This window comes from Bactrocera latifrons, unplaced genomic scaffold, assembly GCF_001853355.1.
Source record: "Bactrocera latifrons isolate USDA-ARS-PBARC rearing strain unplaced genomic scaffold, ASM185335v1 scaffold_42, whole genome shotgun sequence".
NCBI lineage: Eukaryota > Metazoa > Arthropoda > Insecta > Diptera > Tephritidae > Bactrocera > Bactrocera latifrons.
This window is the reverse complement of record NW_017537068.1, coordinates 198,813-225,454: the sequence shown is the minus strand read 5'-3', so window position 1 is coordinate 225,454 and position 26,642 is coordinate 198,813. Positions and strand designations below refer to the sequence as shown.

The following is a 26,642-nucleotide window of genomic DNA, read 5'->3' as shown; positions in this document are numbered from 1 at the left end:
CGACGGCCATTAAAGTAGTGCCTCGAGGGGGGCATGTCCACATCCCCTCCGTCGTTCGCGCTGCTGTCCACATGGTCGCCTAGTCTCTCGAGGAGCTCCTGAGATGAGGATAGCCCGGCTTACTGGGCAACCGGGACGTCAGCGGTTGCGACTAGCGTAGTCTGCTCAGCGCTCACGCTCGGTTATTTTGCCACCTCGTCCACCTGCATCCTCTCCATCACCTTGTTTGCCACCTTTGTGTCCTGCTTGGACCCGCTGCCGCTCGGCTGAGTGACAGCCTTCCCTGCTTCCTTGCTCCCTGCGGTCACGGGTTTGTGCGGCCTCATGACCACCATGCTGAACCTGTAAAATAGGCGGAAGCTTGCAGCACGGAGTACCTGTACGATTCGTCATCGATGTAAAGGTACAATCACCATCCTCGTAGGTTAACTTTTTCCTCTAACTGGCTGCTGACGACGCGCCAGGCCGCAATGCTGAGGCCCCAGTTCTCGCTGCGGGGGAGAAACATTGTCATCCTGTGCATGACCGGCAGATCCTCCGCCCTTTTTGCACAGAGGACAGGACCGGTCCAGCCTTCTAGCATTGGGGCAAATTCCCGCAGCCAGTTGGCGGACAACTCGTCCATATAGTCCACCTGTAACATGCCACCTCTGACGCCGACTACGCTGAAAAGGTTATTTCGATTAAATTCGTTTTTAATCGCGTAAGCGATGTTTACGCTAGTAAAGATGAAGAATGACCGGATGTTTGAAAATATTGATATTAGTTATAAGGAGCCTAGGATAAATTTTCATTCATTTTTTATCCATTATAAACACAACATATACATACATCATTATTATCAAACAAAACAAAAAAACAAACACTTTTTTTTTACTTTTTCACTACATACTACTAGGCAATAAAAAGTCAGCCGGATACTCGAAAATATGTCTATTAGGTATAAGGAGACTATGGGAATTACTGATCTAATTCGATCCACTATTGACATATGAGCATAATATTATGAGAAAAGAATTCTCTCCGAATACCTTAAATATATCTCTCAGACTGGCCGATATTTTCAATAAAAAGTTTACATTATGAACTGGAGGCCACATATTCGGTACTTAGAGCCGTGAATAGTTTTTGTCCGATTTGGACAAATTTTGGTCATAAGACCTGTTGCCTAATAAGAAATATTCACGCTTCTTTGGGTTATGAATAGTGTTATTCCGATTTGAAAATTTTTTGGTCATAAGATGGCGTACCTGAAAGGTGCTATTCGTGTTTTTTTTTTTATCCCGTTATATTTATGTACCTGATTTGTATACTGAAAACTGAAGAAATCAGATGGAAGTGAAAATTGTATCTTAACGTAAGTAGGCGTGGTTATTATTCGATATCACCCATTTACGCACTATAACATAAGAATATCAGAATATTCTTACTTACCAAATTTTTTTGAAATCTGAAAACTCAGAAAGTTAAAGGGACCTTTGGTGGACAATCAAAGCTAGCGGAGATCAGATCGCCTGCCTCTTCATCAAAGGCTGGACTGGCTGTATACAAGTCCAAGTTGAATAAAGTCAAAAGAGCCTCATGGAGAGGGGTATCTAAGAAATTGTGATAGATATGACCGTGAGCAGCGAGAAGTTGTTGAAACTACTGTTCTATCCTCGTTTCTGTTGCATGGTACATTAAAAGCAGTCGACATTGCTTTGCACGACAAGGAATTTATTATTGGTACGTTGCTCGACATCGGGAGAGTCTTTAACAATATGCAACCGGCGGAGATGGTTAATTCCCGCGAAAAGATTAATTCCTTAATGATTAAGGACAATGTTGAAAGAAAATAAATTGGACATTAAACCCGGCGGCAGTTGTTGAAGTCATGCTTGCAACAACAACTTATTATAAAATATCATAGATAAATATATAAATAAATGAATGAAGATTGCACCGCGTGCTAAGGTCTATTGGCCCTTTCCTAAGTCACAATGACCCAAATTGCCCCAACATGTTGATTAGTTCCAATATTCTACTAGGTGCTATTAAGGCGATGGATCCCTATTCGGAAATTTTTTTTATTTCATTGGATAAAAGCAACATAACGTAAAATAAACTAACGAAAAAAATTGTTTTTGCTTATTGTATAATACATAATGATAATAGTGCTCAGAGGATAAATTGCGGAGAGTCTGGCTACTTTACAAGGTGATACGTGTTTTTGCGCTTAAGCCTTTCTTTCTATTTACCTTGAGCGACCAGAGCTTTGGAATCATGGGCTTTTGTCATGCGACTGCAGACAGCTGTGTACCCAATTTTCAATACTTCTCCCTGCCTTTTCCATCCTCCTTGTGGAGCAGCCCCTTTATGATATCAGAACCCACCGCAATGAAGGATTCAAGCCCGTCTACGTTAGGGGATCCTGCGAAGCGGGCATCAGCCAGTTCTTTCCCGGCTATACTTTTGTGATCGGGCACCCCGATAAGGTGCACTTTCCGATAGAACTTTCCGTTCAGCCGTTCTATACACTTCTGCATCAGTAGTCATTTGATCACGTCGTTCGTTACGATCGTTGCGTTGAAGGTTTATCTCTACGCACCGACTTATAGTAAAGACCCCTGCTTTAAATATGCTCGGAGAATTTCCCATAGGTTTAGAGAGCTTGGAGTTGGCGTCCTGCCACTCCTGCACCAATTCCAACCGACGTTTTCGAGCCATCGGTGTACCACTTGATAGTCCTATTCCTATTTGAGAGTAGAATTATTCCATTCAGCCTTACTGCTAACTTCTTAGTGAAATGTACTCTTTTGGTATTGCTGACTCTTGGGAGAAGAGCCAATAGTATTACTCCACTTATGTCCTTTATACACTAGGATGATATTACCGTACCTCTGCGAAACCCTTCTACTTTCATATGAAGTAGTGTGCTTTTGACTACCTGACTGATTACTAACTGAAGCGGTGTGAGTTCAAGCACTTCAAGTGCTGCATAAGATAGCACTCCACTCCAATAGAACTCTACCGTGAAGGCAGCCTCTTATAGTGCAGCGACGAATCCTAGTATCCCTACCATTGTTTCAGCTGCTTTGGCCCGCAGTACGGCCTCTATCTATTTGCCCGGTGCTGCTACATTACTTTTCCCATGCAACTCGTATGTGTTAATAAAAGGACCTTCGATGTCTAGAAAGACACATAACATTACTTCCTCTCCTTCCAGCGAATTATGTATCTACGAAGTTCACAATCCACGTTTCAATGAAAGGTTATACCTCATTACTCCAGCAAGGTGTAGGAGTAAAAAATGCTCTCCCTGTTGTAAAAGTGCTAGAAAGATACCATCCGCCCCCGGAGACTTAAATTTCGCGAACGAAGCCATAGCCCACAGGATTAAGTGCGCAGTAATCTTTTTGTTTTTCGAATACCCAATATATGCGAGATGGCTTGTGTTCGAATACAGGTAGACACTGGTCTTCCCGAATTGTTTCCGAGAAATGCGCCCGCAGAAGTGCAGTAGCTCTTTCTTTTTGATTGCTAAATTAAATGTCAGTCTGGCCTCTGAGCAGAGCTTTGTGCTGCCTAGTTGCTGTAGAAGTGACGTTCCCTAAAATCTGAGAGATTGCTTGACTACCAAGGACAACTAGTCCTCTTTTTCGATAATCTTACAATTTTCTACAAACATATTATAATAAAATTACATTATTTCATTTTTGACCTTTTATTCTGTAATATACATACATACGTTTACTATAAATAACAAAACATACAAAATGTTTAACAATAAAAGCCATCGTAAAGGAATTAAATGGTGCACAACACTTTGAATATTATTTCCGCCACAATTTGGCTAAGCTCACTTTGGTGCCATAACACGCACCATACTAGGCAACAATTCCGCCTGAAGTGGACCAAATTCGATGCGCTCCCCATCGACAGTGAGAATACCCTCATTGTCGTATGGTTCTATGCGCAGCGCTGTCACTGGCACCATTTTGACAAATTCATTATTAGTCACGGGTACGTGTGTCCCCGAACTCATGCCCATCAAAAAGTTCAACAACTGCGAACGACTGATGCCGCTACGAATGATAACCACATAAATGATGCCATCGTTGAATTTGGCTTGCGGCACAAAGAAACAATCGCTGCCCAAATGGGTTTGATAGGCGGCATGCACCATCACGAATTCGCCCTCCTCCACCACCCATGATGCAGGCACCGGCTCATTCAGCGTTGGTGCGCTACCCGTCGGGCCACATAAATGAACACTCAAATTGCTGTGTTGCAAATGCGATTCTGCATCACTTCCACCATCGACGCTGTGATAAATACTCTCCGACACGGAATGATAAGTACTACGGCAGGAAGCAGGCGAGAACCAACTATCGCAACGTGATTTTAGCGATTGATTGATGGAGTTTTGCAGTGAAATGACGTCATAGTATTTGCTGGCTTCAATGCAATCGGTGGATTGAAAACAGCCGCTATTCAGCGTATCTAAACATGTATTACAACTTCTACTATGCTTTAGTGGCAGCGGCTCTGCCAATGATATTGTGTCACTTTCCATGTAAACATTTTCCTTGGGAAGATATGATACTTTGCCGCGATATGTACGTAAACTAATTAAACGATGCAATGTCCAAATGGTAAATCTTTGATAACCAAGCGAACGTAGGCGTTCACTTTCGATATCTATGTCTGAGATAAGACCCCAACCTACCGAGAGGAACGAGTAGAGAATCTGTACATATTTAAAATAAAACGAAATTGATTAAATTTCATATTTGAACCTAAAATTTCTTAAATTTACCTGATTTTGTTGTTGGATGCGCACAACATCCATAGCCATCGACTTGCCACTTAGCATTGTAAGTGTGGCGCCCAAGATTGGCTTTGGTTCATAGGGTTCCCTGAATAAAAAATACATGATTCAATAAACTAGTTTAATAATCAGTATAAATGGTTTCCACAACCTATTTTAATACTACACATTGTTGCGGAAGACGTTCTCAAATCATCTCATCGACCTTGGATTTTATGTCTCAATATCTTAGAAAGCGCAAGATATGTCGACATGTACTTATTTAGAATCTCATTTTTATATCCTACCTAAAAAGGACATTGATGAAACTCGCTCTGTTGAAAACTGGTTTATTGCTAAACCTCGTTTCAAAAAGATCTTTCTCAATTACAAATTTTTGTGATAGTAATGATAGTAACTTTCTTTAGTGGATAACAATCCGACGTACTCTCGACCAACGTGGAAACGGAATTTATGACCTTTTTCCCTAACAACCAATACCGAAAAAGAATACAAGCAAACGAAAAACCAAAGCTTTTAAATACATGTTCATTAATACCTTATATCCAATATTTCAAAGAAAAATTTAGTAATGAAATCTTCCTTCGTATCGTAATCTGCTTATGAGTTCCTTTTCGGCTTATTTATGTATATACCTCCAACTGTAAACTCTCGTCCATGAAGCTTTTTTTGCTTACACGTATTATTGCCAATCGAAACACCATATAATTTTATAATAAATAAATTTTGCATTTTTTGGTGTAAAGGTAAACAACGTCGCTGAAATAATTTGGAGAAATATTGCAGAGTTCATAGTCCTTGCCCTGATATAAATCTGCTTCCGTAGTCACGGTTTGTCGTGGGTACGTGGATCTTTGCTGGTTAGTTAGTATTACCAATTCGCGACGTTGATCATCAGATGATCTCTCTTTTATTATAAAAATTTAACACAATGAAACTTTTGCTACTCGTAACTCATCTTATTTGGTTACAACCTTAAAATCTATTATCCAACTACCGATAACACTTCCTAATAACTCGCGCACATTAAAATCTGTTATCCAACTACCGATAATATTTCCTTATAACTCGCATAGAAACAGGGCATTCGTGATGATACTTTTCTTTTTCAAGCTTCAAAAATCAAATGCTTACTTTTATGTCGAGTAATTTAGCAGTTATTTGCATTTTAATTAATCCTTAATTTAACTGAAATATTCAGTTAAGTATATATTTACTCACCCACACACATGCGCAATGGAACGTGCCAAACCATTTCCGGAACCACATGGTACTATGCCCAAGACTATATTACGTGCGTCCAACCAATCAGCACGCATCAGCAAGCCATTTAGTATCTCAAAGAATAGGCCATCGCCACCAACTGCCACAATGCCACTGTAGTTATCTAAAACTTTCACACGCACAAATTCGCGCGCATAATTGGCATGCTTGGTTACATGCAAATCATACGGTTGCTCTGCTTCATTTAAGACTGGAACTACCTGACGATTGAAAATATCTCGTGCCTTACCAGAACCAGATTTCGGATTTAATAAAACCAATATACGTCGTTCATCGATGTCATTATAGCCCAAACTGCGTCCTTTAAACGCTCTAACTGTATGATACCAACGTTCTGCTTCGCGCATATTATCTCCAAAGGTATCAAAGGAACGGAAGCGCAGTTTCAAGACAGTACGTTCACGACGTATGATATTTCGTAGGTGTTTCTTATTTAGTATATATGCAAAGACGTATAGATATGCGCTGGCATCGTTATGCTGAAAGGTAATAGCGTTATATTTCCGTTTTGTATCATCACCACTATCGCTTCGATTTCCATCATTTTGTGCTGCGGAACTACAGAGCATGGAGCAGCCGCGTCGATCTTTCTTCACGACAATACAACGACTACCAACTATATCATCCAATCCGATGAGTTGCTCTCTGGAGCGGTTATTGGTGGTTTCGCGTTGCAAAGTAAATCCCTGACCATTTAATTTGACGCGACAAACCTGACCCTTTTTGTCGCTGGTGTAAAATATATCGGTCAACTCCTCGACCTCCATTTTTTCGTGGAAGTTTCGTCAAGCAGCTACAGTATATCACCTGTTGTAGAAAGAACAAGTCTATTTAGTGGCAAAAGCGAATAAGGTATTAAAAAATATTTGAATCACAAAGGCATATCTATTATTGAGCTATCGGAAACAGCTTTTTGCACTATGTGTTTTATTTCAATTAAGATTATTATTACCTATTTTCATACAATTGCAACTTCCCTGTTGAGTGGCAAACGTATTTTTATGTATGTTAACAGTCCATTCATGCAGCATGTCACTCTTAATGACAACGTCTATCCAGAGAACATAAAACAATGAGAAGGTGCAGGTTCGACAGCGAACATTTGCAAAATAATTCTCTGGTCTATTTGTGTATACAATTTGTATTGGAGTTAATTTCTAATAATCGATTCATGCAAATAAAAATAAAACTTAATTAGTTTCCAAAATTATGTATGCAGGACATACTCTGAGATGCCATAAAGTAGATTCAGTGTTTTTAGTGTCATACCGTATAACCTTAATACAAAGGTATATTTACTCAACAATATATATCATACATTTGTAAGTTTTTCTCACCAATAAGAAAAAATGCTGTATTTTGGAATTTAACGGTTATGCTGCATCATTACTCATGTCTTTAGAAGTGCACGAGATATCGTACTTAAGCACAGTATTCCCACAGCGGAAGTTGCATTAACAAATCTCAGTACAAAACGGAAATCGTTAAGGAAATTGTGCATTCGTTGTTTAAACAATACATATTTCTTTATATTATACACTCCCACTGATTTTATACTCAATTTATTTTGCAATTAAAATTTCTTTCGGGCAGGTATAATTTCACTTATCACTAAATAGAACCGTGGATGGACCAGTAGAATCAATTTATATACAATACATATACGTATGTATGAAGGATTATAACTTTGTTTCGCTTTTCTCAAAAAAAAGGAGAGAGAAAAGAAATCTGTCAAGATTACAGTGGCCATCAGTTAAAATTGTGTTGCCACTGCATTATTATTATTTTCTTTCAATTGATTATTGGGTGCGCAAAAAATTGAAATATAATATAAAAACAGGCACGTACGTAAAGTTGAAAAATCTTAAAATATAAAATTTTAAGATAAATAAAGCAAACCCGATTATTTCAAATCATATTGTGACAGAGAACGTGTATCACCTACTATATAGCGGCTGCCGGATTGTGCAACAAACAAAGTTCCAGTTAGAGTACTGATGTGCAGAACACAATGCTCGCGACAGACTGCAGCAGCACAACAGTGAATTGAAAATGGCGTTGTGAATCCTACTACATGAACATTTGTGAGAGGGCAGCAACATAACAATGGCCGGCATGTACACAAAACAACRCAGTTGTCCATTTTGCATGTACACAATTTCGTTGTGGCCATACTAATCCCTTGCACTTCAATGAAATTTTAATATTTCGTTCAAAGTGAAATTTTTTAAGCAAAAAATAAGTAAATAAGTAAATTTATTTGTTTTAAATTATCAATTGTGATTATAAATGATGTAATAGAGCTATTTTATGCTTTTATTTGTAAAATAACGTCAGGTTTGTTAGAGCTTTGAGTGATATTACAGTTTATATATATATATATTTTATATTAGTGGCATTACCACTCTTCTTCATCTCTCTACTGTCAACTCTACTGTCGTTGGCAAATATAAGAATATATTGAAGTTAGCGAGAACGACAACTGTCGGCCTGCAGTCGTGTAGTCGTGCAGCTGTCAAAATAGGTCTGTCCATAAGAACGTGTGTATTTTAATATTCGACAAATGTCGTTTGCAGTCTGTCGCGAGCATTGTGTTCAACACATGACGTGTTTAGAACAATTTTGACATAAGTAACAAGTTGTTAATTCGGATAATAAGTAATAAAGCGTTAAGTTATTCGAATTAGAAATAAAGGTAAATGTTAATAAATTGGGACTTTATTAATCAACCCAGTGATCGAACTCAAGAGTAAATTACAGAGTAGACAATTTATTGAGAAATATGTTTCAATATCAATGCTAATTTATATTTAGTGTAATACTAACCGTCACATTTTTTTATTGCAAATATATTACAATTACAGTATTTAAATTTTTATCAAGAGTGTTGCTAGGTCTTTTATTTTATATTTTATCATCGACTGGCAACTACTTTCTAACAATCTGGTAATAGCAATCATCTCGTGGTTGTTCTTTTTGACAATTACGACCCTCCACCAGGCAGCTGTATGCCTTGTCGATTTGCTTATATATTTTTTCAAAATTATTGTTGATCTCGGCGAAAAATGCTGGAATTTGTGGAAATTAATTGCGATTTTGCATTTAGTCATAGAAATGTTGAACGCGTAGGCTTAGCATTTCTCAATTTAAATAGATACAACGCTATCACTGAAGAGGCGGCAGAGAGCAATGACGATGCGGTGGATAAGTTACCTGAAGAATTCGCGGTCGATGTGGACTATTTGAAATCCCTAGATCCCAAAGAATGGAAAGATCATGATCACTATGCAATACTTGGATTAGGTAAATTAAGGTAATAAAACACGTTTTCATTTAATAATTGTTCAGGTGTTCTAAAAGTGTACACGTAATTGGTTACAGATTTAATGCTACAGACGACGATATACGGCGTGCTTACAGACGTATGGTGCTAATGCATCACCCAGACAAGCGGAAAGCAAAAGGCGAAGAAGTAAACACTGATGAAGATTATTTTACTTGTATTACTAAAGCTTATGAAATACTTGGTAGGTGTATAAGAAATTAGAATGAAGGTTTTATGCTAAATTATGTGCATTTATAAACAGGCACGTCGAAGACAAGGCGCGCTTACGACTCTGTTGATCCCGAGTTTGATGACTCTTTTCCGACTCAAGCAGAGATTGATAAAAACATTTACGAATGTTTTAATAAATGTTTTGACTTAAATGCGCGTTGGAGTGAAAAGAAAAATGTGCCAAAATTCGGCGATGAAAATTCGAAACGTGAACACGTGGAAGAGTTCTATAGCTTTTGGTACGACTTTAAGTCTTGGCGGGAATTCAGTTATCTGGATGAAGAAGACAAAGAAAAAGGTCAAGATCGAGATGAAAGACGTTGGATTGAAAAGGAAAATAAAGCGCTACGTATAAAAAGAAAAAAGGAAGAAATGATGCGTATACGTGCATTAGTCGATTTAGCTTACAATAATGATAAACGTATACAAAAGTTTAAAAATGAGGAGAAAGAAAAAAAATTGGCTGCTAAACGAGCCAAAATGGACGCTGCACAGGCACAAAAGGCCGAACAAGAGCGTGCGCTACGGGAAGCACAGTTGGCGAAGGAGCGTGCTGAAAAAGCTGAACAAAAACGAATCGAGCAAATACGCATCGAGAAGGAACAAATGAAGAAGGTTCTGAAAAAGGAAAGAAAGACATTGCGCGACAGATTAAAAGAAGCCAAATACTATGGAAACAATGATAAAGAGACACTTAAAAATATGGAAGGTGTGGAAAAGATTTGTGAGATGTTCAATTTAACTGAATTGCAGGAACTTAACAAAGATATTGAAAAGAAGGGCCAAAATGCTTTTTTTGTTGCATTGAAAACGGTTGAAAAGAAAATAGCCGCCGAACTGGAAGAGCTCAATCAAACACAGCAAAAGAAAGTGACTAAGAATGAGAAAGAAGTGAAGAAGAATGATGTTTGGAACAATGAAAATATGCAACTACTGATAAAATCTGTCAATTTGTTTCCAGCTGGCACATCACAGCGTTGGGATGTGATCGCTGCTTTTATAAACCAACACTCCACCGCTGGTGTGACAGTGACCGCGCGTGATGTTCTCAATAAAGCAAAAGCTATGCAAAATAGTGACTTCTCAAAAAGTTCTCTTAAAACACAAGCAAATGATACTGCATTCGAAAATTTCAATAAATCCAAAAAGGATGTACAGACTTGCAATGATATCACAGTCAATCAACCAGTTGTGAATAATGTTAACAATGTAGAGGCCAATGTAAGTACAAATGGTAACAAAGAGCCGAGTGATAATGATAAAACTGCTAACAAGGTATCGAACAAGTCAACAACCGTACCAAAAACGTGGACAAAAGAGGAGCAGGCGCTGCTAGAACAAGCCATTAAAACTTATCCAATCTCAACACCTGATCGCTGGGAGAGAATAGCTGAATGCATACCGAATAGAACCAAGAAAGATTGTTTGCGTCGTGTCAAAGAACTTGTGGAATTGGTGAATTCAAAAAAAGAGGCCCAACAATCGGTCAAATGATTAAATCATATACACATAAAAATGATTATTTATTTGTCCCTTTAAATGGATTTTATGTAATATAATTCAAATAAACACGTTAAATCATATATAGAGAAATAGTAATATGATTAATGCGCATTATACATGTACTTTAAATGGCGACAATATAACACTAGTAAAATATGAAGTGTTAATGTCGCTTACAATAAAATATAACTGCTTACTGACAGCCAATACAATTTTTAATTTACTAAATTTGTTTCTGCTAGCGCATTATCTAAAACTTAGTGTACGCATGTATTATAAATGTGGAATGACAAAATGTAAAAGCTGATAAATGCTTCATTTACTAGTATGCATTATATTGAACAAACTCTTTGCGGCGATAGGTAAATGAAAAAAAAAACAGTTTAAATAAGGAAAAGCATTAACCTAAGATAGCCCTCCCAAATGCATTTTTTATAGAATAAATGAGTATAAAAAATCTTGAATTTTATCGGTCAGATAATTAGGAGATTAAAGTCATACCTTTTGTGAAAACCCATGCGAAATTTTGTGAAAATACCGCAAATAAATGTAATATTCCATACAAGAACTTAAGTTTGAAGGGCTAGTTTTTATGGACGATTTAATTTTTCCGCAGAATGGGGCGATGCTTTGAATAATAATCTGTTTTAAATTTCGTGAAGGAGACATTGTCAAAATTCCTTACATTCGAAATTGATTTTGATCAATCAGTTTGTACGGCAGCTAAATGCTATAGGTGTTCCAACAAACGAACAGCTTCTTCGAGAGAAAATGACGTGTGTAAAATTTCAGACGGATCAATTAAATCTTTACTTTATAGGGTCTCCTGAATTTTTATGGGTGTAGCCAACCCCGTGGCAAACTTAATATACCCTGTTTAGGGCATAAATTTTGGAAAATAATATTTGTTCTAGTCATTTTACATTCTTTAACAAAAATTAAAGTAAGCAAAAAGCTTACTTTTGAAGTCATTCCGTTCTTGTGACAATATACTATACAAACATATTTTTATATTTGAATGTACTATTAAATGTGCTATGTAAATGAACTTAAATTTGTTGCGCATTCAAACGACCACCGCTTAGCTTCAAATCAAATGCCTCTGGATTAGCTAAAGGATCTAATTCTGCGAAAAGATCCATCCAATTACTTGATTTCGCTGTTTTTGAGACAGAATCGTCGATTATATTTTCATTCATTTTCAAATTGTGTTGCGTTAAATCCAAAATAGTTTTCTCGTTTGTCATTGATTTAACATTATTGTTGCTGTGACCTATGGAATGACCAAGTGGCCATAGGCCAGACCATATACTTTGTTGTGTAACTGCGTTATTGTAGTCAATAGTATCGGTTGGTATTAAAAGCTCATCATCAGCATTTGCTGTTCCAAGTTCAATGAGCGTATTGTCGTTCGTCACAGCCGTGTCCAATATATCAGTGTTATTTGCTTGGGTTTGACTTGTACTATCTTTTTCATCGCTGTATTCACTCTGTAATAGAAATCGAAATGAATATAAGTGCTCACTTCTCAAAAATGTACATTTGAATATTTGTTTATACTTCAAAAAATAATGATTGATCTTTATCCAACGCTACGATGTCATCAATCTTGTCTGCATCGACCCTGCCTTCGTTTTGTGTCAACTCCTTGAGTACACAAAAATCATATTTAGGTTTCTGTAGCAAAGACTTTGATATTGTCTCGAATGTGCTGGACGTCTTTTGGGCAAACTCCTTTAATTCGCTCATGTATGAAACCAATGCGTGTGAATACATATTGCATCTAGCCGCAGCCAGCAAATCAATCTAGAAAAATAGTGTGTAATAAAAATGCATGCTAACAAATACCATATATTTATTTCATACTTTTTGAATCGAATCCATCGAGAGACTATCGAAGTTACGCTTAGCTGTACGCACATGGGTCTGTGCTGTGCGAAACTTGTCTAGACCTTTACCGGTGTCTGGATCTAATTCCGTGCTGGCTGACTTCATCCACGAAAGCGCAGCACGATATTCAGTGCGTTCTTTTTCCATAATCTGGAGCGTCGCCTGCCGTAAAATTGCAAATAAAAGCATTACTCAAGTAATTTTAATGTATCCACTATCATAATTCCTATCACACCTGGGTGTCGCAAACAGCTCTGCTGCGAAATACTTCCACTTCATGATGCAGTCTTAGCAATGGCACGCGAACACACATACGCTGTTGCCCACTGTATGAAACTGCTTTGCCCGTATTTGTTATGCTTTGGCCAGTGGTTTTGCTACGTTTCCCAGCTTCTTTAAGGAACCGCCCAAAAACACACTCCTCCTGCGACAGTATGCACAGTCTTTCTTGCAGCTGGTCAATGATTTTTCCCAATTCGAAGCTGGTGCTTGCTATTGACTTGTAAACTTCAATCTTTGCATCGAGATCAGCATCAGATGAGATAATGTGTGCATCTTCCTTGGTGCCAAGTTTACGCTGCACCGTTTTTTTTGTTATCCAGAATTGATGATGCAGCATAGCTGTTGGTTTTTAGCAAAAATATATATTTTCTTTGTCGATGTGAAAATTCGCTGATTGCCTGTCATTGAATGAAGATATTTCAACGGCGCCTGCGTATTAATCAATTAAAATAAAATCGCAAGTGATACCATATTTGCGTACTATTTTTTATATATTACCATTTTTTTAAATACCTCCTTTTATTTTGTTGCTTAATAATTTCGAACTGATAAAAAGATATTTCGCATTATTAACGGAAATGAGCTTTCGAAACAGTGTCAGTATTCTAAATGAGCGTCTCGCAAAAGTATGCAATGAATATATGTTTCCGGGCGAAAACACCAACAAGTTTGCCGTATTGCACAGAAATGCGTAAACAATTGAACATAAATTCTAAAGTATTTTTTATATAGGAATTGATGAAATTATATTAAAAATGCCTGCTATGAGTTGTCAATGAACAAAAAATCTGCATATTTATTTACGAATACGTTTTTGTACTTAATAATACTCATATTAATCACCTGATCCCCAGATGACCATTTTATAACTGATTAGTTTATTATTGAATTTGCATACTCACACAACAGGTTATCCTAAACAAAATTAATAATAAAACCAGATCTACAAGAATTTACTTTAAGGAAAGAGAACTATGTTATTGTTTTTATAATGCGGAAAACATATTTTGGAGGATGCAAAATATTATATTGTTCGCTAATGAATGATAAAGTAATGCGATTATGAAACTACCTATTCCAACGACAGTGGGGTCTATGCAACTGGAACGGACCCGGATTTTTATTCGAGCAAAGACTGCCAACTCGACAACATTATTCCAATTATTTCAGAAATGTATTTTATCTACATATATAACAACATGTTCGATTAAAATATTGCGAGATATTAAAAGAGTTAAATGTCGAAATATAATGTTTATGCTCTTGCAACCAGTTGCTACAGAGTATTATACATAGTTTTGTTGTACGTTCCCCTAAAACTAAGGGAGGTAGATATAGGGTTATAAAGACAAAAATCATAAGAATTACGAGAAAATTTAAATTCCGGATGACTGGGTGTCCGTTCGTCCGTGCAAGCTGAAACTTAAGTAAAATTTGAGATATCTTTATTAAACTTGGTATGTGGTACCTTAGTACAAAAAAAAAATTATTAATTTGTAGATGTGGCCACGATATGCCATTAACCGCAAACCTTTAAAATGCCATAATTAACTACTAAATTAAGATACATATGTACATATGTAAATGTAATTTGGCAGAGAAGATCGCAGTGGGAAGGAACACGTGGTCCCGCCCTCTAATTTGTTTAATGTACATATCTCCTAAACCACTAAAGCTATAGCAACCAAATTTGCTAACATCGAACTCCTAACGACAGTGTGAAAATGGATGAAATCGGAAGATAACACCGCTCGTGAAAATGGACGAAATCTGAATACAACCACTTCCTATATAACACAATTTAAAATTCCGTTTGATTCTTTCACTTTCCAGCACACAAATCAAGAAGTAATTAATAAAGCGGAACAAATTTTTGAAGTAATAACTCACTTAAAGATTGCCACCTTTTGGCTAAAAAAAGGTCGAAATTAAACCATCTATAGTTGACTTTTGACCGAAAATATCTTTCGATGTGTGAGATATATAATACAATTGAAAGTCAGACAGAATACTATAATTTGGTATGTGGCATGATAACAGTTATTGGATAAAATCGAGTCGATACTACCCCAACTCCCAAATGCCACTTATAAGGATTTTCGTTTTTCTAACAAACCTTATGCTGAATTTTTCGGACAGTGTATGAGCTATATATGTATATGTATATGTACATATATATAAAATTGACATTCCTTTCCTCTGGTTGACGTTTTACATTTTAAGGTATTTCCCTGGCTTTAATTCTTGCAAGTTGTAAGAGTATAAAATGTTCGATTGCACCCGAACTTAGCCCTTCCTTACTTGTTTGAAAATGTTTTTATAACTAGAACACAATTTTAACGGAAAGTAATCATTGTGGGGTTTATTGTGTTATTTAATTTAATAATATTTTTATTTGTTTTTTCACTTATTTTGCCTGTCCCTATTGGCTATATAAATTTAACAGACCACATATGCATTTTATAAGTATATAGAATATCAATAAATCATCAGAGAAGTACTCATAAAATAATTTACATAGTCACCATAGTCATTTGTTGCTTTTTATTAAAAAAGGATAATACATCTAGATAAAAAAAAAACTCTATATACATTATATATTAACGCATCATGATAGATTTCGATTAACAATATGGTGTAACAAACTACTGATAACAAATTCACTAATCAAGTTCACATAAATATGTTTGTTTACTTTTTAAGAACATTAATAGGCCTAACAAAATATTCTAGTATATTGTGTAATTCCAGGACACATTTCCTCAATGATGTGCTGGCAGACATCTCGATATTTACGCTCAACTTAAATACCACATATTATACTTGTATCTAATGGGTATGCAATTATGTATATTATGTTAAGTGTATATGGTTGTATGTTTGAATGCTTACATATTAGGTTATATTCAACATGTACATTGCGCAACAGTACAATGATATATTTATTATTTGTATGTGGGTGTGTATGGGTTTCTTATACCTCCTATTTTAATTGTTACGAGATGTTCGGCTTTTTTTCATTGCTTAGCATATATGTATGTATTTTTTGTTTAGCGCAATGTACAGTCGTATTCCCCAAAACGCATATTATGCTTATCGAAATGATTTAAATGCATTGCATTTTTATCCGTTGTTTGCGCGCTATTTAAAAATGAACGCTGATTCATGTTCATATTTAAATTCATGTTCATGTAGGGATTGAATTGCACATACGGCGATGAACTTTGGTTCGGTTGACTGTTATTCGAATATGAGATTTGCGATAGATTACTCATATAATTGCGATTATTATTAAGTGACCATTGATTGGTCGCATGCGTGGCAGCGACGGCTGCGGCAGCAGCAGCCTGCTTTTGTGTTTGCCAAAAATTATGCTCTATAAAGCGTTCGGGTTCCTTGAAGCTTGCATAACCGTTTATTTGGTCGCGCGTCGTTGCCACAGCTGCTGCCGCCGCGGCCGCTGTTGTTTGTTGCTGTAAACTGTGTTGATAACTGTTATTGCCACTGTTGTTACAACTACCACTACTGTTACTGCTGCTGCCGATACCTCCGCCGCTGCCGCTAGCATCTATGGGGTTATGTGTTGTGTTGGTGGTCATGCATGTTCTAACATTATTCCTGATTGGGTTGTTATTGTTGCCACCGTTAGATTTCGCATTGCAACTGCTGCTGGTATTGCTGTTGTTGTTGTTGCTGTTACCGCTGTTATGATTATGATTGGTGTGGGCGCTGTGTGCTTTGGCAGCAGCATAATGCACATTATTAGAGGTATTAAAGAACTCATTAAGTTCATTTTCATAACTGTTGGGTCCCTTGAGACCCCTTGAATGTCATTCACCCGTTGCCGTTACAGTGGTCCATTGCCAGGGACTGCTGTAGCCAGGTTTTACATTACTGAAATTATGTAGATTATAAAACGTTTTAAAACTGTTAACAATTTATAGAACTGATTTATGTATTCCAAATGTATACCTCAAAATTTTCATTTACATCTTACCTTCCAAACAGTGGATGCCACAATGCCTGATTGGTCTCTACATTAATGTTGTCGGACACAATGTTTCGACTCGACGTTTGGCTCTCTAAAGATGCTGTTGTTGCTGTAGTAACAGCAGGCGTAGATGCCACCGCCGTATCAGTATAGTTCATAACGCGTTTTCTCTGTTTAGCCAGCTCATGTGTGGCATTCAAACATGCACTCGAGACTTTATTCAGTTTTGCAGTTTTGAAAGACATTACCTCCGCAGTCGCTGGCGCAACCGTGATGGTTGTATCCTTATTGATGATTGTGTTAATTTGGCTATTTGTAGTGTGTTCATGTGACGCATTGCGTATGTGATCTGTGGTAAGATTGACCACTGGAACCGCCGGCGACGACGGCACACTTTCCGGCTCTAATAAATTTGAAAGAGATTTGCACGTTAAACGTGGCTTGTTATCAATTTCTTGTTTTTGCATATAGGCGTATTTATTATAATTTACACTTTCAGGCATCGCGATATCACAACTTAATGGCGCATTATTGTTATTGTGCCTAAGTGACTTCTCCGCAACACCAGCGACTATGGCGCCAATGTCAGGAGTAGTATTTGCTGTTGTCGTCGTTGTGGTCGTGTTACTTTTGGCCTTCTTTTCTTCAACGCCAAGCATATGATCAACATTTACATTTCCTTCGTGTGCTGGACTCTTTCCAACAACGCCTCTGTGTATTGGCGTTTGCATGGTTACGTTCTCAGATGTAGCCAAAGGATTTATATTCAAAAAGTTAGCCATTTGATGTTGCAACATTTTCTGAAAGACCGTCGTCTCCATAGTGGGCTGGAATGCGCCTAGTGGCAGTGTAAAATTTGGCAACGCATTGTTAACAGGTGTCTCTGCAGCACTGATGTGCTTTAAGGCCGTCATCTGCTTAACGTAATTCTTGTACATTTCATCTAAATGTTGCAGGCCAAGATGGTGATTGTATAGTGGTGGCAGTATGCTCGCATATTTGTTTTGTACGGATAGAGGATTCTTTAATGTCTTGAGAAACTCCTGCGATAACTGCCCAAAATATGGTAACCACAACATTTGATTTAATACTGCCAACGTTGCAGCATTAATATCGGAAGCCAAATTTGACTCGACATGTGAACATTTAGGTGGCGGCACTGGTGGATTCAATGGCGCTTCTTTAACTTTTACGCTTTTCGGCTCAATAAGCGGCTTGTTTTTATTTGTACAAGGCATAGTATTAATTTTCTTTGTGTTTTCTGGCTGCAACTCAAGTACTGGATCTACCAGAGCACATTGATCTTTGTTTTTTTCCATTTCCATTTCATTTTTCAAAATAGCTTCTAATTGCGCCATCGAAATTACCAATATATTGGGATTTTGTATAATCTCGGGGTAAGCAAATGCCTCAGGTAGCCTTAATTCCGGCCTAGTGGTAATTAAAAGTGGAATTTCGCGTGCTGGTGAAGCTAATACTGCTCGCAACCTATCCTTTGGCACAAGTATTGGATCCGGCACTTTCCATTGTGTATTTCTAATGAGTAACTGTAACTGCGTGAGAGGATCTGGATCCTTATCGATCAATGTTGGTATTGGAGCTACCGTCTGAATGGCTTGAACTACTTGTACCGTTTCATCAATAGCGTTATTTTTATTGAGTTTTTCGTTATTCCGCACACGTTTCTTCATTGGCTCTTCATCGCTATTATCATCAATAACAACTGTTTCAATATAATTTGTAGATGTAGCATAATCGTTACAATCGTTGCTTATATTTATATCACTATGTGATTTGCCAAGATTCATAGGCTCTGATTGTTGTTTTGCTACTGGTGTCGGTATCGCATTAAATGCGTTTAATTTAATAAACTGCTCCAATATTAAATTCTTGATTGCCTCTGAAGTTGTTTCTATAGTGGGTAGTTCACCTTGCTGTGGTGACTTAACGATATCTGAACTCGACGTTACAGCACACTGACTGCGAGATTCGGATGGTGGGCAAACCTCTTCTCTTTTTTTATAACTTAAGTCTTTTGGTGTCTCGTCCATTATCACATCGTCATGCAGTTTGTCTTTAAGTGCTATTGGCGATGATAATGCCATTACATCCGTACTTTCAGTTTTTTTACCATCATCACTCAAACTAACTTCCTCAACGCTAGAGTCTTTTTCATAAGTATCCATAAAATTATTTGACTGAAATAATTCACCATTGAGGCCCTCGATTTCACCAGCTTCATTGAAAGACAAACATTTTGGTGAGTCACGCACCGACTCATCAATTATGTGTAGTGGTATTGCTTCGGTTAGCAAATCTTTTTGTGCCATATCTTCACATTGCGAAGTGTTAAATGTTGTTGGTACATCAGCCTCCTTAAGTGTTTCAGTCGCCTGTATTAAATTGTTTTCACAGCTGCGTTTAACTATGGAATCAATAATATCAGCATCGCTGTTGGCATTATCGCTGCAATGCTGCATTAAATCAGCATCATCTAGTAGATCTTTAAGGTTTTTGGTGTCGGAATCTAAATTTGTAGCATAATGTGCATTCAACGTATGTAACTTCTCCCTACTTTCCATATTATTATCGTCTTCTTCGCAGTCGGCCAAATCCACTAATATATCTTTGGGCAAAAAGTTCGTATTAAAAGTATTAACGTCGCAGTCTTTGGGCGCGACATCTATGCTCTCTCCCTCATTGTCACTTTCGCAAATTATTGTGGGCAAGAAAAGCCCAGTTATCGGACACAGCTGCAAATGCGTTGATTGGTGTTGATATGTTTCTGTTTCTATAACTTTTTCATTTAAATGAGGCCGCACATTTACATCTGATAAACTTTCCGGTGTATTTTCTGCTTCAACTATTTGTTTTTTCAAGTCAATATGAGATTCTGCTTGTTCATCCACCTTGTTGATAATCATATTATCTTCTATTATACTATTATGGTTATTGACACACACTTCATTGAAGTCTGGTATTGTCTGCGAATTTAATTGTATCGACTGCTCAATTTGCACTGAACATTCTTCATTTTGACTATCTAAATGTGTGTCAAAATGATTATCGGTAATAATTTCTGGAATATCATCTTGATGTACTTCAGTTTTTGGAATATTAATTTTAGCTGATTTTCTACCTCTTTTGCTATTCTTCTTGCTTTTTACTTTTTTATTCTTATGTTTCACCTTCGCACTACTCTCAACCTCTTCTTTACTAATCACTGTATCTGAAATTACGCTTTTTATACAAGCCGGCATATTTTCTTCAATATTATCCGATATAAAGCTTTGCTTTTCAATGACATCTATTGGTATTTGCCTACTTATATTTGCGCAAATATTTTCATTGCATTTCTGGAATAAATTATTTTCATATAATTCACGTTTTACTTTTAACAGTGGTGTTTGCAAAATTTTAACTATCTTTGACGTAGTTGGGTCAGTACGCGGTATTGACCGCCAACCGTTTGAAGTCTTTTTTATACGTATACGGTTTCTTTTGTCGTAATCCTCACATCGCACTTCAACGATACGTGTGTCATCTTGTTTCACCCATAAAAATATGGGATTGACACGCGCTACAGGATCATCATTTTTGATTTCTTTAGTGGATTCTGTTACTTTTTCCGTCACTACTAAAGGTTTACTTTCTTTTCGGCTATTCACCTTTGGTGTATTCTTTTTTTCTTTTGTTGCTACTGTTTTTGTTGCTGTTGTGGGCGCAGTTATGGTCGTACATTCATCGCTAAGATAACATTTTGGTTCATTCTTAATGTCACGCAATAGCCCTTTAGACGGACGACTTGGATCCTCAACCATCAAATGGCCGAATTTTGGTTTTTGCGCTGTTTTCTTTTTGTTAGCACCTCCACGCACCCGCCGGCAAGGTTGCTCTTCGAAAACCAAAAATATATCTCGCGCCACTCTTCTCCTTTCCGATTTTCTGTGAAAAACATGTTGTTCACCTGGACTTTCCACCTCTGTCTTAATGGCATTCTTTCGTACCTTCGTCGCTACATTGACATTGGAACCATTGGAGTCCTTTGCGTGTGCGTTGTTTACCCTCGGCATTTTTTAGGGCACCAGCTAATTCGCTAACACCAACTTAAGGCGATTCTCATCTTTTGATTAACAAGAGTTTCCATAAATTCCAATAGTAGGTGATGTGTACCAATTTTAATTGCTGTATTCGCGTTACCTTTATCGGTATTCCACTGTTTCCACCACTTTCAACTTCGGCAATATGGATTTTCATTTGTTCCTCTAATTTGTTTCGTAAGCAATCAACATTTTGTGTAAATACATAGTTCATTAAATTATAAGCAGTTAGTTTAATTACATTTACAGATTATCAAATTTTTACATTTTTGCTTGTTTTTACACTTTCGTTTTAAAATCGATGGAAAATTTTGTATATATCATAGTCACACCTGCAGGGTTAACATTTTCTGGCAATGTTAGTGAAAAATGTAGTAGAAAAAGTACTTTTATGTAACAATGTTGTCAGACTCTAGCAATTTCCCGTGAGAAAAAGTTAAATAAAATAGATTCCAATTAGAATAAAATACACAAACAGTATTTTCAGCATAGAAAATTCGTTGTTTTCAATACCAATTTGTGAATCTTCCAACCACAACCAAAAATAGCGAATATTCAAAAGTCGTTAGAATATTTAAAAGCTAATACACTTAATTAAGCATGAATATCTTATTTTTTATATATGTTCATATGTACTTTTATGTTAATCCGTTTAAAAATACTGGATATTTTAAAGCTGACAACTTGTTGCAAATTTACAGTAATTTGTAGCGGCCGATAATATTTTGAAGAATGGTGCTAAGTCAATAGACGTGACACCCTGATTTTTATCCCTCCAAAGACCGTCAAATCTTTTGACCATGATTCTTGGTTTAGATTTATTATACGATTTTTGACAAAGTTAAAGAAATGATTACGATAGTAAAAATAATAAAAGAATAAGAAATTACTTAAAAAAATGCGATGGTAAGTTTCGTGAAGATACCTCGTTAAATACAAATTTTCCAAATAACACATGATTTTGATCGTTCAGTTTGTATTAGAGCTATATGCTGTAGTAGTCCGATATCGGTTTCGACTAATGATGAGTTCCTTAAAAAATGACGTGTGCAAAATTCTAAGGGACTTATTCGCGTATATATAGACAGACGGACATGGCTAAATCGAGTCAGTTCGTCGTGCTGATAATTTATATACCTTATAGAGTCCGGCGTTTCTTTCTTAATGTTACAAACTTCTCGTAAAACTTAATTTATTTAATAATCTAGTGCATAGAAGTAGGGTTAGTTTAAGAATAGGATTTTCCCGATTTCGGGGTTTAAAATAAGTATGTACGGATAGAAGAACACCTCCAGATCAAGAAAATATATATGCACATACGTATATACTTGTATAGTTGCCTCTGACTTATGATTTGATATTTGCATTTAAACTTTAAAAATTCAACTATTTAAAATGCGTGTTTTTCCAATTTACAACGATTTTTATGGTTATATTTTTAACATTGATATCCACTAACACTTCACTAAATTGTTTCTACTCATTTATTTTATGATAAATAGTGCAAAACTAACTTTTATTCAAGATTTAGTATTTGTTCAATTGATTTTGTTCACACAATAACAAAAGCTTTGCATTCTAACTAATAATATTGGTAAACCAAAATACCCATGTTTTTTGTGACATGAACAGAACAAAGTTTTGTTTATTATGTAAAAATTGCCACAAACACAGAAAAAAGCTACAGATTTCTTCTATCATCTATATATTTTTTGCTATGGAGATGTTTGTTTAACACAACAAAACAGCGATAGATATTTATTTTATTAACCAAAGAGGATCTAAAAGTGTTACTATCGGTTTCGTTTCCCATTTTCGTCACTTACTCTCCCTAAATTTTCGGGGAAAAAATCCAGATAGGAGTCCAGCAAGCAATTTTTTTATAGGCAGTAAGTAGTTCAGTCACAACATCTTTGTAATTGTCAACTTTCACATTTCCAATGTATTTCAGTTTCAATGAGCATTTCCTCAAATGTTTTATCTTTCATTAGTTCTCTTAAGTATTTGCGGACCCACAAATATGCCCTCCTTAATTTTTGCTTCACTGACTCTTAGAAATCATCTATCTTGTTTCAAATACAAGATCCCGCTTCCATTTCTGTCCATTGCCTTAACAAACTTCTTCATTAAACTAAATTTAATATGTAAAGGTGGTAGTAAGGTTAACTGTTAACTGTCCCGGAGTGAGTGCCTAATGTACTGACCACTGCTTGTGTACATAATGACAGTCTCTCGCACGGCTGTCCTCTTCACAAAGAAAGCTACAATATTTCGTATGCCCTAGTTGCATTCCAAGAAAAAGGGCTATTACTTTGAGGTCTCAACATACTGATCAACCATACTCTTGATAACGGATATGCTCTAAAAGAACTCTCATATTCTCAAATGATTCCTTCGTATGAACCGCATGAGCTAAGCGCACAGGTGGATATTTGTTACCGTTAAGAACCAATACCGCCTTTAAAATAAGATTAAAGGAATCAATGAATAGACGTCAATCACGTTTCATGTTGACAGGTCTTAAAGCTGATAGTAAATTACAGTACTTAACCGTATGTTTAGACTTCGGTCCTATACCGTTAATATTCGTGAGGCAAAAATAGCAGTCTGTAACATGGTCTTTAGGTTCTCTCCAAAACATTGGCACTGCAAAGGCCATTTTACGATTTGAACTTTTTAACCAAGCTGTTAACATTATTACACAAGTTTTACAACAGATATGAGGAGCTTATTTGCTTTGATTTGATACCCAACTTTAACACCAAAATACAGTTCGTAAGCTTTTAGCACATGAGGAGTAAAATTACGTTTTCTAGATTTGAGAGTTAGTTCTCCGCACACATTACAAAAACTGTTGGTACTATTTACGCACTGCCTAGGCATTTTACCTAAAAATCTTAAACACAGTAATTTTAAAAACGTAAAAGAATGGGAACTCAAAACATTTGCTATCCAAACATAGAAGACGTTCCCGATTCGGACACCGTTACTCTGCTGATAAATTTTTTAAAATAAAATGATCATAAAATACACCGTTTACTGAAATTTTATGTCTTGTAAAATGCAAAGTCGCAGGTTATAGTATATACATATGTGGGTGATAGAAAAATTCTCTTTTCAGATTTGACTTCAGGGTATAAAACTAAATTAGAAACACCTAAGAATTTTCATGTCACAAATTATGTGTCTACCATTGTAATCAGTGTTACCTTACCCACATATTTACGAAAGAACCAAAAAATAAATAAAACAAATAATACCGCAATGACAGGAAATAACAACACATTATTAGTTTTTTGCGTAGTATTTCTTTCTGCATTGCGGGACTTCGACCGAGCTTCAAAAAAATAACCAACACCGGCCGTTTTCAGTTCTTTTGTGTTAAACTCCTTTCTGCGGTGGCGGTCTTCGGCCGCGCTTCAAAAAAATTACCCTAGCCAGGAAATTCTGAAAGATTTTACATTACTCATAATGAATTTTGTATCGACGGTATAATCCTTCTTCATTTTATTCATTACGAAATATGGTAATACTATTTTTTTTCTTGTTGCAACCATTTTCTTATTGTATGAATAAATGGATTTCAATGAAAATGAAATATGGAATAAAAGGTATTTTTGCACTAATTATTACGACGAACCGAATGAAGTGTTGGTGGATATAAAAGTAAAAAATATTAGTGTAAAATGCATTATAAATAGGAGAAATACATTAAATACACATTTTAAATAGTTTGACTTTAAATGCAAATATCTCAAAAACTATAAGTCAGTGGAAACTACATATATACATACATATATGTATATATATATATTTCTTTTTTTATCTAGAGGTGCTCCTTTATTCGTACATACACATTTTATGCTATTCTAAATCCCAGCCTAGAAGTACTTTAATTCAACCGTTTAATTGTGAACCGGGCCTTATATTCACAGTGTAGTTTTTGTGAAACAAATAAATCCGGAACCCAAAAAATAAAATTTTAAATATAAGTTATTAAAATATTTTTATTTAAAATTAGTTATATAAATTACAACAAGGTAAGGGTTTCGGTTCTTGATTTAAACAAAAATTAATTACAAAAAATACATTTTGGCCTTAGATTATCAACAAAAACTCTAATTCTGTGTTTAATAATTTTCAATTAAGTATTTCATTTACTTAAAATAAGAATAGTATAGTAAAAAAAAATCTAAACTAATAACTATCCTGCTTTTTGCATGTATTCATATACATACATTTAAGTATGTATTTTCCTATGCACTATGTTTATTTAAGCGCACAAATTCGATATTCATTTATTTATTCATCGCCTCGAGCTCCACATCCTCAACATTATGTGAACCTCTATCGTACCACCACCTCAAAATAACTGTGCGCCTACGTCGTACCACAACAAATATCAGCATTATGAATACACCTTGTAACCCATTAATCATTTCCATGACCATAAGGTAAGCGTCTGGGCCGGGTGAATAGAATGTGACAATTTCCAGTAGCCATGATACAATTAATATTACACCAAGAAAGCTTATACATTTGGCGCTTGTAATAAAAAATAATTATTTCACAGTTAATACTCGATTTTATCAAACTTACTCTTTCTTCACTTCCTCATATTTCATTTCATCAATTTCGACAATTATATTTGCATGAACAGTGCCATTTGTACTATCCTTTGCGGCAGTCTCTACTTTCTGTTTCTTAATTTTTTGAAAGCCGAAGAACGAAATCATCATTACTATAAATGATAAAAAGAGGAACGACGATACTGGTGGTATAAAATATCGTTGTGACTCGCGAATGGCTGTAAGACAGAAATATATGAATTTTTTATTATTAATATTCACTATTATGAAAATTCAATGAATTCAATGCACTTGAATTTTTTTAATTAATTTTGTTTTAATTTAATTGAAACTAATTCAGTTTTATATTCTGTAAACCATTTAAAATTAAATTAATTTTAATTATTTTTTTCTCGATCAAACTTAAATAAATATCATACAATTTAGTATTTCTGTTGATTATACAATCATTTTAAGTTTTTTCATTAGATCGCGTTCAGTTTACTTTAATTCAATTTTATTATATTAATTTTATTTAATATAAATTGCTAAATTTAATATCAACATTAAACCAACTTACTTTAATTAACTCCACTTAATTTCAAATAAATTTTGCGCAATTTCAATTAAATTTAATGTAATGAAATCATTACGTGTT

General features: G+C 35.8%; 5 protein-coding genes across 12 annotated transcripts in view; 1 reads left to right on the top strand and 4 right to left on the bottom strand.

Moving 5' to 3' along the window:
* Positions 1 to 3,706: 3,706 nt before the first annotated feature.
* LOC108972716 (sphingosine kinase 1) lies at positions 3,707 to 7,734 on the bottom strand. 3 transcript variants are annotated; one of them, XM_018939441.1, is made up of 6 exons: positions 7,432 to 7,734; positions 7,321 to 7,371; positions 7,047 to 7,251; positions 6,032 to 6,901; positions 4,799 to 4,898; positions 3,707 to 4,729 (listed from the first exon to the last, which is right to left on the bottom strand). In XM_018939441.1, the coding sequence occupies exons 4-6, from the start codon at positions 6,859 to 6,861 to the stop codon at positions 3,839 to 3,841; spliced, it is 1,821 nt and encodes a 606-aa protein (XP_018794986.1). In that variant the 5' UTR covers positions 6,862 to 6,901; positions 7,047 to 7,251; positions 7,321 to 7,371; positions 7,432 to 7,734; the 3' UTR covers positions 3,707 to 3,838. The 3 variants fall into 3 exon arrangements, with proteins under 3 accessions (XP_018794986.1, XP_018794985.1, XP_018794987.1); XM_018939440.1 differs by lacking the exon at positions 7,321 to 7,371; XM_018939442.1 differs by lacking the exons at positions 7,047 to 7,251; positions 7,321 to 7,371.
* A 1,321-nt stretch (positions 7,735 to 9,055) lies between these two features.
* On the top strand, positions 9,056 to 11,360 carry LOC108972744 (dnaJ homolog subfamily C member 2). Its single transcript, XM_018939501.1, has 3 exons — positions 9,056 to 9,407; positions 9,476 to 9,621; positions 9,682 to 11,360. Exons 1-3 carry the CDS (start codon positions 9,160 to 9,162, stop codon positions 11,142 to 11,144), a joined length of 1,857 nt encoding a protein of 618 aa, XP_018795046.1. The 5' UTR covers positions 9,056 to 9,159; the 3' UTR covers positions 11,145 to 11,360.
* LOC108972745 (islet cell autoantigen 1) lies at positions 11,155 to 13,733 on the bottom strand. The gene is made up of 4 exons (XM_018939502.1): positions 13,279 to 13,733; positions 13,020 to 13,205; positions 12,714 to 12,959; positions 11,155 to 12,643 (listed from the first exon to the last, which is right to left on the bottom strand). Exons 1-4 carry the CDS (start codon positions 13,660 to 13,662, stop codon positions 12,203 to 12,205), a joined length of 1,257 nt encoding a protein of 418 aa, XP_018795047.1. The 5' UTR covers positions 13,663 to 13,733; the 3' UTR covers positions 11,155 to 12,202.
* A 2,632-nt stretch (positions 13,734 to 16,365) lies between these two features.
* On the bottom strand, positions 16,366 to 21,727 carry LOC108972741. The gene is made up of 2 exons (XM_018939497.1): positions 17,323 to 21,727; positions 16,366 to 17,219 (listed from the first exon to the last, which is right to left on the bottom strand). Exons 1-2 carry the CDS (start codon positions 21,387 to 21,389, stop codon positions 17,156 to 17,158), a joined length of 4,131 nt encoding a protein of 1,376 aa, XP_018795042.1. The 5' UTR covers positions 21,390 to 21,727; the 3' UTR covers positions 16,366 to 17,155.
* A 3,741-nt stretch (positions 21,728 to 25,468) lies between these two features.
* LOC108972717 (probable G-protein coupled receptor Mth-like 14) overlaps positions 25,469 to 26,642 on the bottom strand; it is a 15,869-nt gene continuing 14,695 nt past the window's right edge. For all 6 annotated transcript variants that reach the window (XM_018939444.1, XM_018939445.1, XM_018939446.1 and 3 more), the window contains exons 6-7: positions 26,016 to 26,223; positions 25,469 to 25,961 (exon numbers count right to left, since the gene is read on the bottom strand). In XM_018939444.1, the coding sequence (XP_018794989.1) occupies positions 25,715 to 25,961; positions 26,016 to 26,223 (455 nt within the window). In that variant the 3' untranslated portion in view covers positions 25,469 to 25,714. The remainder of the gene's footprint in view (positions 25,962 to 26,015; positions 26,224 to 26,642) is intronic.

Coding starts and splice junctions, on each gene's coding strand:
- LOC108972716 (XM_018939441.1), bottom strand. CDS start 6,861: ATGGAGGTCGAGGAGTTGACCGATATATTTTACACCAGCGACAAAAAG. Junction 4,899..6,031: donor TCCATTGCGCATGTGTGTGG/GTGAGTAAATAT, acceptor TTTTTTATTCAG/GGAACCCTATGAACCAAAGC. Junction 4,730..4,798: donor GCATCCAACAACAAAATCAG/GTAAATTTAAGA, acceptor AAATATGTACAG/ATTCTCTACTCGTTCCTCTC.
- LOC108972744 (XM_018939501.1), top strand. CDS start 9,160: ATGCTGGAATTTGTGGAAATTAATTGCGATTTTGCATTTAGTCATAGA. Junction 9,408..9,475: donor CTTGGATTAGGTAAATTAAG/GTAATAAAACAC, acceptor AATTGGTTACAG/ATTTAATGCTACAGACGACG. Junction 9,622..9,681: donor TAAAGCTTATGAAATACTTG/GTAGGTGTATAA, acceptor ATTTATAAACAG/GCACGTCGAAGACAAGGCGC.
- LOC108972745 (XM_018939502.1), bottom strand. CDS start 13,662: ATGCTGCATCATCAATTCTGGATAACAAAAAAAACGGTGCAGCGTAAA. Junction 12,960..13,019: donor CGATGGATTCGATTCAAAAA/GTATGAAATAAA, acceptor CTATTTTTCTAG/ATTGATTTGCTGGCTGCGGC. Junction 12,644..12,713: donor ATCAATCATTATTTTTTGAA/GTATAAACAAAT, acceptor TTTCTATTACAG/AGTGAATACAGCGATGAAAA.
- LOC108972741 (XM_018939497.1), bottom strand. CDS start 21,389: ATGCCGAGGGTAAACAACGCACACGCAAAGGACTCCAATGGTTCCAAT. Junction 17,220..17,322: donor TGGCATCCACTGTTTGGAAG/GTAAGATGTAAA, acceptor ACATAATTTCAG/TAATGTAAAACCTGGCTACA.